Source organism: Penicillium psychrosexuale, assembly GCF_028828465.1.
Source record: "Penicillium psychrosexuale strain IBT 29551 chromosome Unknown utg000003l, whole genome shotgun sequence".
Taxonomy (NCBI): Eukaryota; Fungi; Ascomycota; class Eurotiomycetes; order Eurotiales; family Aspergillaceae; genus Penicillium; species Penicillium psychrosexuale.
Genome location: NW_026643188.1, coordinates 4,684,028 through 4,699,126, shown reverse-complemented (window position 1 = coordinate 4,699,126; position 15,099 = coordinate 4,684,028). Strand labels below are relative to the sequence as shown.

At 49.3% G+C, this 15,099-nt stretch overlaps 8 protein-coding genes across 8 annotated transcripts; 3 read left to right on the top strand and 5 right to left on the bottom strand.

Annotated features, from left to right (window-relative positions):
- Positions 1 to 36: 36 nt before the first annotated feature.
- N7518_005627 (initiator tRNA phosphoribosyl transferase family protein) lies at positions 37 to 1,846 on the bottom strand (the record flags this gene model as incomplete). Its single annotated transcript, XM_057186554.1, has 4 exons — positions 37 to 191; positions 272 to 935; positions 1,028 to 1,256; positions 1,506 to 1,846. The coding sequence occupies 4 exons, from the start codon at positions 1,844 to 1,846 to the stop codon at positions 37 to 39; spliced, it is 1,389 nt and encodes a 462-aa protein (XP_057043324.1).
- A 92-nt stretch (positions 1,847 to 1,938) lies between these two features.
- On the bottom strand, positions 1,939 to 2,124 carry N7518_005626 (uncharacterized protein; the record flags this gene model as incomplete). Its single annotated transcript, XM_057186553.1, has 1 exon — positions 1,939 to 2,124. The coding sequence occupies one exon, from the start codon at positions 2,122 to 2,124 to the stop codon at positions 1,939 to 1,941; it is 186 nt and encodes a 61-aa protein (XP_057043323.1).
- Positions 2,125 to 3,368: 1,244 nt separating this feature from the next.
- Positions 3,369 to 4,180, top strand: N7518_005625 (HAD family hydrolase; the record flags this gene model as incomplete). The annotated part of the gene is made up of 2 exons (XM_057186552.1): positions 3,369 to 3,377; positions 3,428 to 4,180. The coding sequence occupies 2 exons, from the start codon at positions 3,369 to 3,371 to the stop codon at positions 4,178 to 4,180; spliced, it is 762 nt and encodes a 253-aa protein (XP_057043322.1).
- A 464-nt stretch (positions 4,181 to 4,644) lies between these two features.
- On the bottom strand, positions 4,645 to 5,241 carry N7518_005624 (ankyrin repeat domain-containing protein; the record flags this gene model as incomplete). Its single annotated transcript, XM_057186551.1, has 1 exon — positions 4,645 to 5,241. One exon carries the CDS (start codon positions 5,239 to 5,241, stop codon positions 4,645 to 4,647), a length of 597 nt encoding a protein of 198 aa, XP_057043321.1.
- Positions 5,242 to 5,354: 113 nt separating this feature from the next.
- N7518_005623 (uncharacterized protein) lies at positions 5,355 to 6,344 on the bottom strand (the record flags this gene model as incomplete). The annotated part of the gene is made up of 1 exon (XM_057186550.1): positions 5,355 to 6,344. The coding sequence occupies one exon, from the start codon at positions 6,342 to 6,344 to the stop codon at positions 5,355 to 5,357; it is 990 nt and encodes a 329-aa protein (XP_057043320.1).
- Positions 6,345 to 6,979: 635 nt separating this feature from the next.
- Positions 6,980 to 8,192, top strand: N7518_005622 (MutT/nudix family protein; the record flags this gene model as incomplete). Its single annotated transcript, XM_057186549.1, has 4 exons — positions 6,980 to 7,030; positions 7,151 to 7,243; positions 7,623 to 7,863; positions 7,954 to 8,192. 4 exons carry the CDS (start codon positions 6,980 to 6,982, stop codon positions 8,190 to 8,192), a joined length of 624 nt encoding a protein of 207 aa, XP_057043319.1.
- A 106-nt stretch (positions 8,193 to 8,298) lies between these two features.
- On the bottom strand, positions 8,299 to 9,381 carry N7518_005621 (putative NUDIX family hydrolase; the record flags this gene model as incomplete). Its single annotated transcript, XM_057186548.1, has 2 exons — positions 8,299 to 8,811; positions 8,962 to 9,381. 2 exons carry the CDS (start codon positions 9,379 to 9,381, stop codon positions 8,299 to 8,301), a joined length of 933 nt encoding a protein of 310 aa, XP_057043318.1.
- Positions 9,382 to 12,083: 2,702 nt separating this feature from the next.
- On the top strand, positions 12,084 to 14,634 carry N7518_005620 (uncharacterized protein; the record flags this gene model as incomplete). Its single annotated transcript, XM_057186547.1, has 3 exons — positions 12,084 to 12,199; positions 12,253 to 14,422; positions 14,473 to 14,634. 3 exons carry the CDS (start codon positions 12,084 to 12,086, stop codon positions 14,632 to 14,634), a joined length of 2,448 nt encoding a protein of 815 aa, XP_057043317.1.
- Between the last annotated feature and the right edge of the window lie 465 nt (positions 14,635 to 15,099).

Below are 15,099 nucleotides of genomic sequence, written 5' to 3'. Positions count from 1 at the left end.
CGACCAACCGACGCAATGTAATCACATTGCTCGAGGTCAATAATCCGGCGGCTGCATCAGGAAAGCATTGACAGATTGAAGCGTGGCGCGAGAGGGGTTCACGTCATGCTTCGACGACACGAGCCAGGCTAGACGCTGTCGAATGAACTGCTTGCTGATCGCGCGCTTGCTCAGTGAGGCATCGAAGCCGCCTGTGAAAACAATTAGTTATTTTTTTTCCACATAGCGTTTGAATTCATCACCCAGATCATCTGGGGCATTGCATACATACCCTCATCGTTATAAAAGAGACAAATGATCGCCAGAAGCGTCCCAGCCGAAAGGTCCTTCCCACTCTCACAGGTAACCAGCACCGACAGCGCCGGATCCGCCCCAAGACGGACGCCAATAAACTCACGCACCTTATCCAGACATTTCCGTAGATCCCGACTCCCCAATTTCCCAGAATCACAGCCCAAATTCAGCCGCTTCGCATTACCCTCCACAGCCGCAGCACTCCCATTACAATCAATGACAAGATCATACCGACCCCCAACATCAACCCCAGCTCCAGAGCCAATATACAAATTGCGCGTAGGCGAAACAAGCATCGCATCCTGCACCACATCCAACAGCTTATGCTCCGCCACCAGCCGCTCAATAAGCACCGGCAATTCGTCTTCAGGTGTACTCTTCAAAACATCCCGATTAGCCCAGAACACCGGTGGCGTCAGCCCATACGCCCACGCCTCGCTATCATCGCCCGCGCCTTGGATGTATCCGCCCTCGGACATCTCAGCGCCAAGCACGCGCCTCGAAGCGGAGCACAGTACGAGTAGATTGTACTCATCGCTCGTGTGTAGGTCCGGCGGGTGGAAATACGTCCTGTTGGCCCATGCGATCTGGATTGGTTTTCCGAGTTGCTGGCGCAGATTATCTAGATCGAGTTTCAGGTTCTGGCGTTAAATATCAGCTATGGATGAGCGAGCGGTGTGCGGTGCAAGGGTATGTTGTATGTGGGAGTTCATCGTTAATGGAACATGCGTACCTTGAGTGAATGCACGAATCCGTCAATTCGGTTCTCGATCTGTGCTTCTTCTGATGCGCCTAGGTAATCTGGTGGAAGGCGGACTGGGTGGTATGCGGTTGCGGATGGGAATAGAGCTCTGTTTAGCACAGCGCTCCAGATTGGGACGGTTTTTGATAGTGCGTCTGGCATTACTAGGGGTGGGTTAATAGGGTCCGAGGCTTGGTTGTGGCCGTGATATGCATGGCGACTAGATGGGTAGGGGAAGGAAAAGGTAGAAATAGAGGTGGTACATACGTTTTCCTCGGCGAGTTGAGTCCACAATTACACAGCTGCAGCGGAAAAGAGAATATAGTTAGCTTTTTTGGTTCTTTTCATGTCTTGGGATGATCGTGTAGTGATGAAGTTGTTGCCATGGTTTATACTTGGGTTAAGGGCACCCCAACACAGATGTAATCCAAAAGCAAAAGCAGAAGTAATAAACAGGAATTATACTAACCCCCCATGATCCCTAGCCAGCGGAAGCAACTGCAAGTTCAGCCTACGAAAGCTAAAATCCCATTGACCGGTATGGCCATCGGTGCTTTTAAAATAAGCACTGCCGGCTTTGGCCGTCGGCGGAATATACCAGCTTCCGCAGCGCTCATTCGCAACGAGCGGTAAGCCATATTGATCCGCGACGTCTTGGGCAAAGGCGGCATCGGTCTCGATAGACTCGAGCCGGTTGGCGACGGACAGCGCCGATCGACGCAGCGACGAAAGCGTCTGGGAGATTGACAGCTGCGCCGACGGGAAATGGAGGGACTCCAGAGTCGGGAAAGTATCCGAGGAGGACCCCATGCTTGGCTTTCTTTTGGTTGGAATTTATTGCCAAGTATATTTGAATGCAAATATGGCTAGGTCGTACTCAGTGACCAGTCTCCGGGGTTGTACTAGGAGACGTTTCGGATGCGGGCTGTGCTAATGGCGATTTCGCCCGAGATATGCTGGGTCGTGCTGGTTAGATTGCTTTTGATTGATCGGGCGTTATGCTGCGATGTTTTATTTTTGGTCTGGTCGAATGTGAAGGAAAGCCGTTGTGGAATTAGCAGGGTTGGAATTTGAGTCTGGCCAATCATGATGATTGTATGGAAGAGGTGGACCCGGGTTCGTGCGATGTATGTTGTATATACCACAGTGGTGCTACATGGTTCCTGGTGTAAATATGGCCATGTCTATTGGCTGAAATAATTACTGCGCAAATCCTACTATGCAGAAAGTCTATAACCAGCTTCCGGACTGTCGCGCTCCGAGAATACAGCCATGGATGCCTCCAAGGTTGGGCACAACTCAAGCACTACCATGGCGATAATAGAATGAGGTATATGTCGGATCGCTCATGGCCCACCGGAACTGGAATAGCACTATATGGCATGCACTCCGTGCTCCGTACCGAGGTAAGGTTAACATCGGAGTTCTCTAGCCCCCGCCAAGCATGCTCCGAACGTCCAAGTGCATACTCCGTACTTGATATTATCTGACCGCGCCAGTGACTGGAGAGGACACGGGAATATGGACCAACGGACGGAGCGTCGGGCCTACATGCTTGTGTATACTTCTCAATCATTCCGTGCCCCGGCTTTCCTTGCGAATTGGGGTTTAGCCTCTCCTCGGAGAACAGTGGGTAGACGGTGAGAAGACGGAGGCATGACCGTGCATGAGTTTGGACCTGGTAGCCTGATGTATACTCCGTAGTTGTATCCAGTCATGTTGCAGTCTTGGATGTATAGTTTAGAGATCAGGTGAGGGTTACTTGCATATTAAAAGTCACTTGACTATAGAATTCGCAAAGAAGTAAATAATATCACGGGACTATCAAGGCAGGTTTCAAACATCCCAACGTCGAAGGCGAAGGAAAGACGCCGGTGAGAAAAAGCGCGAAAACGCGATGAAACCCATCGCACCTGCCCGGAGTAGAAAGAGACGCTAGACCGGAAAGAGACTAGTCCTGTATAGGTCCGTGCTTTTTTATTGGCTGAATATCTGGCCGTCTCCCCAGGTTTGAGGTACTAGTACTTGTATTTACTAGTAGAACACACCCCAATTCCAAGTACCCAATACCTCCCGCCCTGGCCCGGTTTCCCCTGGGATATTGTGATTGCGGCGTCATCTCTTGGGGGTCCTGCCTCGACTTAAATACCCCAATCGCCGATTCCCGTACCTTCTGGCATTCCTCTTCTCTCCATCTCGAACTCTCCAACTCCCACTCTTCTAGGTCATACCACACTTCCCAATTGCCCTTCTACTCACATCCCCTCTCAATAAACAAATAAACAAATAAACAAATAAACAAACACTCGGATCTATTATCCGCACTTTCATCATGACTAAGGTACGATCACGATCTCTTCCATTAGAGACCCACACTAACGGGGACTGCAGATCACGGAAATCTTCTTCGATTGCGACAACACTCTGGTCCTCTCAGAGGAGCTAGCCTTCGAGGCTTGTGCCGATCTGGCCAATGAGATTCTGGAGGCCAACAACATCCCCGACCGTTACACCGGCAACCAACTCATCAAAGACTTTGTCGGCCAGAACTTCCGCGGCATGCTGATCTCTCTACAGCAGAAGTATGACTTCCAGATCGACGAGGACAAGCTTGAAGAATACGTCATCAGAGAAGAAGACCAAGTCATTGCCAAGTTGAACGCCAAGGCTAAAAGCTGCATCGGTGCCACCGAGGAGCTAGAGAAGGTTTTCGCCGCGAAGAAGTACGGTCTTGCCGTCGTCTCATCTTCTGCGTTGCGCCGCGTGCTCGCTTCCATCCGGAAGGTCGATCAGGACAAGTTCTTTGACGAGAACAAGGTCTTCAGCGCTGCCAGCTCTCTGCCAAAGCCGACCTCCAAGCCCGACCCCGCTATCTACCTGTATGCTCTCGAGCAGGTCGGCAAGCGTGCTTCCGAGACTGTCGCTATCGAGGACAGCAAGTCTGGTGCTCTTTCTGCGGTTCGTGCCGGTATTCCCGTGATCGCGTACGTTGGCAGCTACAATGGTGATGATACGCAGAAGGCGATGGCCAAGGCCCTGACTGATATTGGCGCAAAGAGCGTCATGTATCATTGGTCAGAGTTTGAGAAGTGTATGAAGGAAATCGAGAATGATGTCTCCGTCGATGTCCAGTCGACCCTTTAAAGACACTCTCGCTGATGACGCCTATGCCCACGATGTTATGAGAGCGAGCGTAGACCGCTATGAAGCTTTTTCTTCTATTATTTCTTTGGTTTCACGCCACTCCAGTATCGTGGACTCTTGATTTATCTTGTCACTTTCTGTTATCAAAAGGTGTTTCCATATCTTTTGACACAAGAGTGGCCAACTCTTGCCTGAGACTGGACTGTGTCCGGTCATTGCTACTTTCTTTTTGCCTGGTGCATTATTCTTTAGTATCTCCGTCTTTATAGGCAGGTTTTGATGCGCAATGAGATACCATTAACTATACCTTGTTATGGGTTATTCGGGTGTTTACTTTATATTTAAAGTTATTTGAAGTTCTAATACCATTATAAACGATTCACTGGTGCTGGAACTATATTGTAGTGAGATTTTAGACACGTAAAAGGTCATTGAAAGCAAGGAGTCCTCTATATTGTTGACAGCTATGCGGCCATGGATTCACGTTCTTCCTGCAACCAAACATTGATACTCTCATTCTCCTCTGCAATGTCGATTGGAGTCTTTCCTTCCCCGTCTTTCGCCACAGGATCAAGTCCCTTAGACTGGAGGAGTCGAAACCAAGGCCATGCAGACCAAGATATCCCCTCAGGCGAGGTGAGCCCAGCAACCAAATGCAGCAAAGTCTGCCCCTTCGTATTCGCCTCCTGGATATCGTAGCCCGCCTTTTCAAACTGGCCAATAACATATTGCCCAATGGCAAAATACCGGTCATAAAACCCCTCATCACCGAATTCATCATAGCTGACCGTGCAGAAGATCTCCAGAGCCGTCATGCCTTCCGCATTCCGTACTCTGGGATCAACACCGTCCTCAAGAAACCTCCGCAGAAATCGCCTTTGCTCATCACCCATTCGATCCCTTTCTCCCAGTCTACTCCCAGCCAGGTAGTGAAGTACGGTATTTCCGCGCCCGTCTCTGACAGCAGTATCGGCATTTGCAGCGAGAAGGGAGTCTACCGCGGTTTCGAAATGGTAGATTGATGTCGGGCTTCCGCGCGCTGGGATCATGATGGAGTTCATTCGCCAGATGGCCAGATGTAAAGGGTACGTACCAGCCTTGTCAGGCTGATTTATAAGACTGGGGCAGGTTTTGATCAGGTGCGCGAGTGTAACATCGATAGGCGGTGGTAGACCTATCCAAGCGCAATCGGTATAGGTAAACAGCAGGTGGAGGGCGTTTTTCCCGTAATGTCAACGGCCAGTAGGTCGGCTCCACGTGCGATGAAAAACGAGAGGAACGTCGGCCCAGTGCAAGCCTTCGAGTTCTTGGCTTCGAACTCCCTCCATGGATTCTCTGGTTGGGGGTAGGGGTTCTCGTGGATTCCAGTGTCGTAGTTGATTGTGCTGAGACCGCCATAGACACCACTTGTCGCAGCATCGGGACCGACTCTGCTCCGACACGCCGCAAGAAATAGCGTGCGACCCTGGGGATCTCGTCGTTCGACATCCAGCGTGTCCCCTAGGAAGTCGAATATAGGCTGGACGAACATGCCGCCCTCTAGTAGTGCATGGATGACACTGCGCACGCCGTAATTGACAGGAAGATCTAGATACTCAATGACATCATCGAGACTGCCTTCGAAATCGCCGATTAATTCGTCCCCATTGGGATCGTACACTCCTTGCTCGAGATTGCGCCGTTTACGTTCCAGTCGGAGGGCTTTTTCCATGATTCCCCTGCGGGCGAAGCATATCTGACCAAGGTCTGTCGCCTCGTCATATACCTCTTCGTCTCTTGTTTGCCCGGGATAAAGACGCACATATCGATATTTGAGGATCGGCTGCCGATATAGCGCATACGGGTCTGCACCATGCTTGCGCAGGGCATCCATAAGACGCGTGGCCTTGGGTTTATCGAGATAGCTGCATGAACCTTCGGACTCGCCCGTGGCTCGGCGAAGGGAAGGTTGTTCAGTCTGGTCGGGGTTGAACAAAGGAGGCCTGGCACTTTTGTCTTCGCTGGCCCAGTCTTCGGCGACTCCTGTGAAAACGGAACCTAGGTTGTCGAATCGTGCATTTGGGTCGACGCCGGCTGCTAGAAGAGATTCAACGCGGTCGATGCGACCTTCCCCGACGGCTTCGTACAGCTCAAGAGCGGCGATATCTTGTACTTCAAGTACCATTGCGATAAGCGCTATCAATGCTATTGCTTGGTGGTAGGAGAATAGGAATCGGTTTAAATTTCAAAAAAGAATGTGTACTTCCAGGTCATTTATGTACCCATGGACCCTGACGGGGCACAGCTACGCCTACGTGGGCGTTCAATTATGGCCCGATCAATTCATATCTGATCTGTGCCTACCTACATGTGACGTTAGTTGGTATTGAAAATATTTGCTTTGAGGGTCATCTGTGTTGAGAACTACCATGCTGAAGTCAAAATATATACCACGGACGAGCCACAGCAGCTAAGAGGCCGAATTTTGCCAGTTTATAGGGGATAATTAGAAAATTTGAAGCTTGAGGACGGGGTTTGCGATGAGTGCCAAAATGCTGATCGAGGTCAGGACGGGGGTTATTCAGTGCGCTGAATAACATGCAGCTGGATGAAATAAAAGCAAAGCAAATAGCAAGTATCTTGATAGTGCGGAAGTGGTATGTACCGGACACCTTACTGCAGTCATAGACTGATAAGATAAGGGCTAACCCCGCGCTAACCCCGCCCCCGCTCTATTGGTCGATCGAGCAACGTCAGTCTAGTATGGAGTTCATCGAATTGAATCTCTCTTTCAACCTGAACCACCGCCAACTCATTACAATGTCAGCTCGCGTACAGGCCAAGTCGAAACTCATTTCGCGGGGACCATTGGTACGTTTTTCTAATCTCCCTTGGGTCTCTTCAGCGAATCCCAAGTCCATTATATAGACAGAGCGCGGAGGATATCACCAAAAAAGCGCCAATGCACGACTGACACGTCTCACCAAACAGGACCCCAGCGAAGCCCGCTGGGCTCGAATGGTGAAGACAACATACACCGACCCCCTGGGTGTCGAGCGAACATGGGAATCAGCTGAGCGCACGGTAAGACCTATCCCTTGTTCTGTGCTTATTGTATTATGCGCGCTGTTGGTAGATGTCTGGGGTATATGTATGTATCGCACCTATCGCAGGTATCCACCTGTCTGCATGACTGTCACGAAAGCCAAGCTACCCAACTAAGATCCGGCCTCATCTAAATCTAGAAACGGGGACTAGCATTAGTGGGGCTCCCCAGTCGACTCCCGGGACCTCAACAGGTGGCATAAACCCGGGCGTTGCCTGGCGCTGTATCAACTAAAACCACATGACCGGTTGCCTTGCGATGTGTATCGGACCCATTGGTCACCATCTAACTCAAAAATCTATCAGAGCCTCCGTTTGAAATTAGACTTCGGATTTGATGCTAACCGCGTTTTCCTAGACTCGTCCTGACGGGATTGATCTTGATGGCGTTGGGATCGTCGCTATTTTGAACAAGGATTCTGGCTCGGAGCTGCTTCTGCAGAAGCAATACCGCCCTCCCATTGATGCTGTTGTCATTGAGGTTCCTGCGGGGCTTATCGATGCGGGCGAGACGCCTGAGCAATGTGCCGTTCGAGAACTTAAGGAGGAGACTGGTTATGTTGGCGTCGCGGAGCAGACTAGTCCGGTTATGTTTAACGGTACGTGAGATTGCTACGGGATTTGTTTTGTTCTCGCGGGTTATTTTACTTCTTGTAAAGCTAAAGCTGACAAACATATGTGGTTATCAGACCCAGGGCTTTGCAATACCAACCTGCATATGGTCCACGTCCGGGTTGATATGTCTCTTCCCGAGAACAAGAACCCGAAGCCTGAGCTCGAGGATAACGAGTTCATTGAATGCTTTACTATTCCTTTGACATCGTTGTTCGACGAGTTAAAGAAGCTTGAAAAAGAGGGTTATGCCATTGATGCCAGGATCGGAACCCTAGCCGAGGGCATTGAACTCGCAAAGAAATGGAAGTTGTGAGCGAGTAATTGTTCATATCTGACTGGCTTGCATACATTGATACAAACAAACCTCTATAAGATACAAATCTACCAGCAAATTCGCCATATCCCGTACACGTTATTCCTCAGAGCAATCGCTCCTGCTTCAACCCCTGATACAAAGCCCAAGCGGCCAGAGTCTTCCCATCCCTAATCCCCTCCTTCCACAGATCCGCCAAAGGAATAATCTTAAGCGTAATCTTCTCCCCGGATTCCCGCAATCCCGTCAACTTCCCCTGCAACCCCTCAATCTCCTTTACCGGCATAGACTTCTGACACAAAAACAAAGGAATAAACTCATCACTCCCGCCAGGAGACGGATAAACCGCAGCCTGCAGGCGCTCACCGTAGCCAGGTTCCTGCGCAGCCTGCAGCGCCAGCGAGGTCATATCAATCAAATCGCCCTGCTCGACCCGCAACCCGGTCTCTTCGTGGATCTCCTTCGCCGCACCGCCAGCAAACGTCCCACTATCATCAAGCATCCCAGCCGGGATCTCCGCGAACGACAGCGAGCCCGCTGGAATGCGAGGCTGGATGGTCAGGATAACGCGCTTGTCCTTTTCAGTCGGGTTTGGTATATCATTTGGGTGGAGGATGAGCTATACATAGAATTAGAACAAACCATATATTTTCGAATGGTGGGGCTGGGGCGTAATATTTTCTTTTTTTTTTCTTTCTAGATCTCTACAAAATAGAGTATCAAGGAAAAAACCTCCTATCGAGTAGAAATGGAACAAAACTTTACTCACCAACATGCCGACACTGCCACCCCGCAGAAATACGCTACCCGGCAGAGTCTCGCCCTGGCTATTCGATACATCCGCTTTCAATTTGACGAAGCCTAATCGCCCGCCACCGAAGCGGTCGACGGCTTGAATGTCGATTTTGCGCAGTACGTATGGGTCACTGTGGAACTCGTGTGAGGGGTGTTCTTGTCGCGCGAGGGAGTGCTGGAGGGTTGTTATCCAGGTTTTGAAGGCTGGGAATGAGAGGAGGTCTTTCTCGCTTAGATCTGGGATGCTATTCACGTTCAGATTTGAGCCGGGGAGTGTGAATGTTGACATTTTGGCGGTTTTTGCTGTGGCTTGTGTGATGCTGGTGGTTGGTCGGTGTGTGGGGATGGGCTGCGTTGATTTGAGGTATCGCGCGGCAAGGCGGATGGAGTTCATTAATTCGGGTTAGATAATATTAAGCTGTCAATTGAGTTGGTTTATGTGTGAGACTTGGTTGGGTGTTTTGGACACAGCGCGTAGTGGACGTGTGAATCATTGTTTTCAAATGTTGCTTCGATGACGTCGTTCAGTCTTGATTTCACCTCTTTTCGTGTCTACACGTTGAATGTATTTCGGATATCGCATATATTGTAGCTAAAGCTCCTTGTAAGTATTTACTTAATTTTGCTCTTGAGAAATTGCTGTTTTAAATAATGAATTAATCATAGAACCCGTTCATCACTTTGGAGCTATCAGTCTCGGAATTTATATAGTTCTACCTTTTATTGCGTAGGTTCGTCTACATATTTTATCTTCTACAATATATATTCATCTTGAGTCTACCACTTGAGAACATATTCCCGGCCTTTTAGCCCTTTAAGAAGTGATTCCTTCGTTATTTTGTTGGTCAATATACTAGATTGGCTATCAAAGTAAACTCACACGAGCTCTGTTGGGTAAAAAGAAACCTGCATGTGGCTGAAAGACTATTTCACCCGACAGAGCAGCCTGGAGCAGCGGTCAACAGTATGTATAGCTACATCGCTGCCTAGAGTGAATCCGCCGATAGCCATAGACCTATGCACAGGGCGCCGAGATACACAGGGTGCGACATGCACCATCAAACCCAGGTTGTAGCCAAGCACACACCCCTTATCCATGCAGATCCCGAAACTCTAGAAGTCGCGTAGTAACTATTTCACCCGGGTGAAATCTGCAGCCCATCTTCCCCGCTTCAAACGCTAGAGCTCAACGAGCATATCCCATGCAAGCTTGTTACACTAGCATTTTAGATGTCGGCGTCAACTGGGTACGTACATAGAATGTCTCGACTAGGGAAGCCGGACCGAGAAATAGCCCTTCACCCGGGTGATGGCAGGTACGGGCGACGAATCAAGGTATTTCCTGCCTTCTTCCTCCCGTGTGGCTTGCAGTAATATCACCTCACCACTCCCTTGCAGCGGCTCCGTTGAAGTTGATTCCCTCGAAGGGAGGTAGAATTAACGGGCGGGATCCCTTCGTTCGGGGGTTAGTGGAGCGCGGAAGTTGCCTCGCTGTAAAATGCGACCCGGGTTGGTATTGGGTGGCACGGGATTGGACAACATGTTGATTCATTATATTGGAATAGGTATCTCTTATTGGGGAGTGAATAGAATTGAAACTGACTACATCCTATGCAGGTCATGCTGTTTTTCATACGAAGTAAGTACAGGTACCTTAAACACCCTCCAATCAGTACAACATACGGGCGCTTACGCGATAGGCTTAGGCAGCTCTGCCTAAGATTTCTGAAACGCAGAAATGGACTAACGTCATCCTAAGCCACTTGTTTTGGTTTTGATAGGTTCAAAGTACTGTTGTAGAGAGATTTGAATGACAGGTGGCTGATGTTGAGTATTTTGTAGCCTACGGAGTATTTTCGCCCGGTTTATCCACATTTGTAGTAGGCCCGGTAGCTAGTGTATGTTGGATGTGAGTGATAAAGCCGTTTCTAAGTTAAGAACTATGTAACTATCTTGACTTGGTTAGGTAGATGGAGATAGATAGGAAATATTAGGTAGCAGTATAACCCCTGTCTATAGCTTCAACCCCGTCTAAGTATAGCCATCACCTAGGCGTTTTAACAATTCAAGGCTGTGTGGTCCGATATTCTGTCGGCTTCCGTGAGCGGTTGCATGATTGCCAGTCACCGGATATTTAAGGAATCTCGACCTGATGATTAATGATTAATACCAATGCCGGTAATAAGAGCGTGACATGAGCCCTAAACACTAATAACTTAAAAGACCCGGTTCAAGAATTGCCTCATTCTAGGGAGAAAGAGGAAAAGTCGTAATCTATAGTGCTCAATGCGAAAGTACCGGGGTCATCCCAGTGCCCAGGCGGGCAAACCAAAGCTAAACAAAGCTAAACAAAGGCTCTTGGGCTGAAGGCGCCCTGGTCTATGCTCAAGCTTGGTCAAGAACCGGTGTGGTCGCCAAATAGCGGTGACCAGGCAGACAATGTCCTAGCGCTGTAAGGGCACCCCGTGTTCACTCCTAGGCCCGAAGGTTTCCCAAATCGTAAGATGCCGTATCTGACATATTGGGAGACAATAGGGGGGCTGTTGGGCAATGACGGGGTAGACCTGAACTCTACAACTGTTGATTGTAATCAAATGTTTCGAATAAGATATATTTCCTAAGCACTTGCAGATCAATGATATTTGATTCGTACATAAAAAGTGAGGCGGAAGTTATAGATCTGGGATGCTTGGGGCGGCTATTACCTGTCTGCTTCCCCTAACGCGATTAAGAAAGTGACATGGCACCAGGGGAGAGGCTAACTCCTTCAGGGTTATTTGAACGTTCCAATATACAGTTGCATGGAAATCGGCGAAAAGGGATAGAAGCAATAAATTCATTAGGCAACCGGTAGTTCATACCTGGGTATGGTAAAATACGAGAATGATAGGCGCATGATGATCGGCACGCAGGCCGACACCCAGCTGCCCACTACGCCACTACCTTTCGATTTAGCCCGAACAAACTATTTAACCCTCTTCTATGTCTTTGCCCGATCTCCAAGACAATATGTGAGATTTGGGATATCTCTTCTTCTTATCAGGTACGTTGCCCACTCGCAAAGCTCAAACGATCAACTAATTGTCCCTAGTGAAAATGGGCGACAAGCTGTGCCGTAAGGAGGCAAGACTGACGAGACGCAATTTTTACAGCCTGCTGGATGCTAAGACAAGACTCTCAGATAGAGTTGTCCGTAGCGACGTGTCACCTAGGTAGGCATGTTGCGACCCCAGCTTTTGTTGCTTATCCTTAACCGTTTATACAGGCGATCTAAGAAAAGACTATTGTCGGAAGATTTGATCTCTGAATTGATGTGTACCCATGGCTGCTGCTCGGCCAGCTCGCCGATATCCAGTGCTCGACCAAAGTCGACTGGCGTCCTAGGAGACGATTGCACTGTGGAAACACGTAGTAGTCACGACATGCGAGCTCTCAGGAGCCCCACTTGCCCGTGTGCAGGGCATGTCGGCAAATCTCGTCGTCGGGGCAGCTCCTTGGTCTCTAGAAAGTCTCGGCGGTTATCGGGATCGGCTTCTCAGCGGCTAAAGGCCGGCGTGCCTCACTTCATAAATGAAAACCCCGCAGATTCAAAAATTGAGATCCGTGTGCCCAGGCAAGAAGAGAAATCGCAATTAGCTCAAGGCTTTGCGATAAGTTCATCTCGAAGACCGGCTTCTCAGCAGCTAAAGGCCGGCGTGCCTCACGGTATAAATGACCCCGCAGATCCAAAAATCAAGATCAGTGCGCGGGAAGGCTTTGCGACACGTCCAGATTTGCAAAGATCACATTCAACACCCGTTGCTGTGCGCAGTCAAAATGCCGTTGAAATCAAGAATCCTTCCCAGACCATGCAAAATCAAGCGCAGGCGCAGAAGTCATGGTACACGAAAAATGACGAAATAATGAATCAAAATGTGAAGATGGGAGAGGCAGTCACTCAGGAAGCAAAACCTCATGGAATGTTTCGGCAGCTGGAGACGCACACCATCACCGAGGAGCAACTGATTAACGAAGTGCGGGGGATTTATACCGGCGTTGTCAATGTGGAAAAGAAGTGCATCGAAACCGATAGACAACAGGCACAATCGAAGGCCAAGCTATCACAGGGACAGTGGCAGACACTCGTCTCGCTACACCGAACACTACTCTACGAACATCATGACTTTTTCCTCGCCTCCCGGCACCCGTCTGCTGGTCCTGTTCTTAAAGAGCTAGCTGAGAAGTACGCGATGCCGGCGCGCATGTGGCGCTATGGCGTGCATTCATTCCTAGAGCTGTTACGCCAGAAACTCCCCGATTCGATGGAGTATATGCTCGACTTCATTTATCTCTCATACTCGATGATAACGCTGCTCCTTGAAAGTGTGCCAGACTTTAGAAAAACCTGGGTCGAGTGCTTGGGTGACTTGGCACGGTACCGCATGGCGGTGGAAGAATTCGACAAGAAGGACCGTGAACTCTGGGCAGGGGTGTCGAGGTATTGGTATAACCAGGACGCAGACGGAAGTCCGGAAAATGGCCGTATTCAGCACCATCTTGCTATTCTAGCTCGCCCGGACATTCTGCAGCAGTTTTTTCACTACACGAAAGCATTGATCAGCGTGCGCGCCTTCCCAAATGCTCTCGATAGCATGATTCAGCTGGTCACTCCTCTTATGAATATGCCAGCTCAAAAAGGGGATTTGATTACCTCGTTCGTGACTACTCACGGTACGCTTTTCATGCAAGCTCCGGTTGAGGAATTCGTTTCTCGGGAGAAGGGTTTTCTTACTATTCTACGCAAGGAAATTAACCGGGTGCGCGGGCAGAAAGGTGTCCTACTCACGTCTTGCAATATCTGCGCAATACTTCAATATGGGAGTAAAAATGGAATGATGGAAAAAGATTTCACATTGAAGTCGCGCAATCCTACGGCAGAAGAACGCCTAACAGCAATGAAGTGGGCATCGGGTGCGAACATACCCGTTCCCGACACATATAGCGACCTATCGTCTCAGCTTGCATTCCGGGCGAGCTCTCTCGCATTTCACACGTTAATTGTGATGCTCGGGCAAGTCGGTGATCCCAACATGTACCCGAGTGTACATATCTCTATGGCATTTGTGTGGTCTCTTACACTCAACCCAGCTGCTATACAACGGCTAGAACCGCTAGTTCCGTGGTCCCTGCTTGCAAATTATCTAAACACCTTATTCGGCTCTGACACGATCATTTCGAAGATCGAAGACGAATCATTCCCGCTTCTTGACGATTCAACTACACACCAGCTACCAGAGGACTTTTTGATCAGAGGACAGGCATGGAGCCGGCTTTACTACCCAGAAGGGTTCTTCGATGGGGCTCTTACAGAAGATAACAGACCATCAACAGAAGAACCTTCAACAGTCATTCCCAGAAAACACCGATGTCTTTGGCTTGGAGTGCGGATCGCAACTGTTTGTCTCCCTTGTTCCTATCAGCACAGTTAAACTGACCATCATACTAGTTCACCCGCTGGATGACATACGATCAGACGCGACGGTTCACACCCACCCGATTAGCAGAGGAATTTGCGTCAATGGCAGAATCACCGGCTTACGTCTACGGCAATCCTAATACACTAGGTATTGAGCTACCTTCTTCCAATCAAGAAATGCAGGATGTTTGAAAATGCAGCTGGGGACTTCTGTGGGTTCCGTTACGACGTTGCTGCGCGTACTGACGGGTCCGCGCTGGTCAAGCCTTGGAGTTTCTTTTTTTCTTGTTCGAAATGGAGTGCTCAAGCCTTCAGATCGTTCTCTCGGTCCTTTCCATACACGAAGCCAGATAGGGACCATTCTCTTGCGTTATTACCAGACAGGAAATTCATGAGTCACCAGGACTACATATACGACAGATATCAGATCTCGGATTACTTTCTGTCCTGGAAGGCCTGCATCCACCCGGACCTCTCTCCAATGACTGGACCGTCCAAGGATTGTCGCATATATTGCCATATTTATGGAAAGGATCCCTGCCCCGGAATGCTCTTTCGTCCGTCTGATTCCATACTACTTGCCAACTCTGGCCAGCATTTCTAGTCGGTTTCCACCGCAGTTGGATTGGTCTTGTTAGAAGCCAAGAGGCCTGCTTC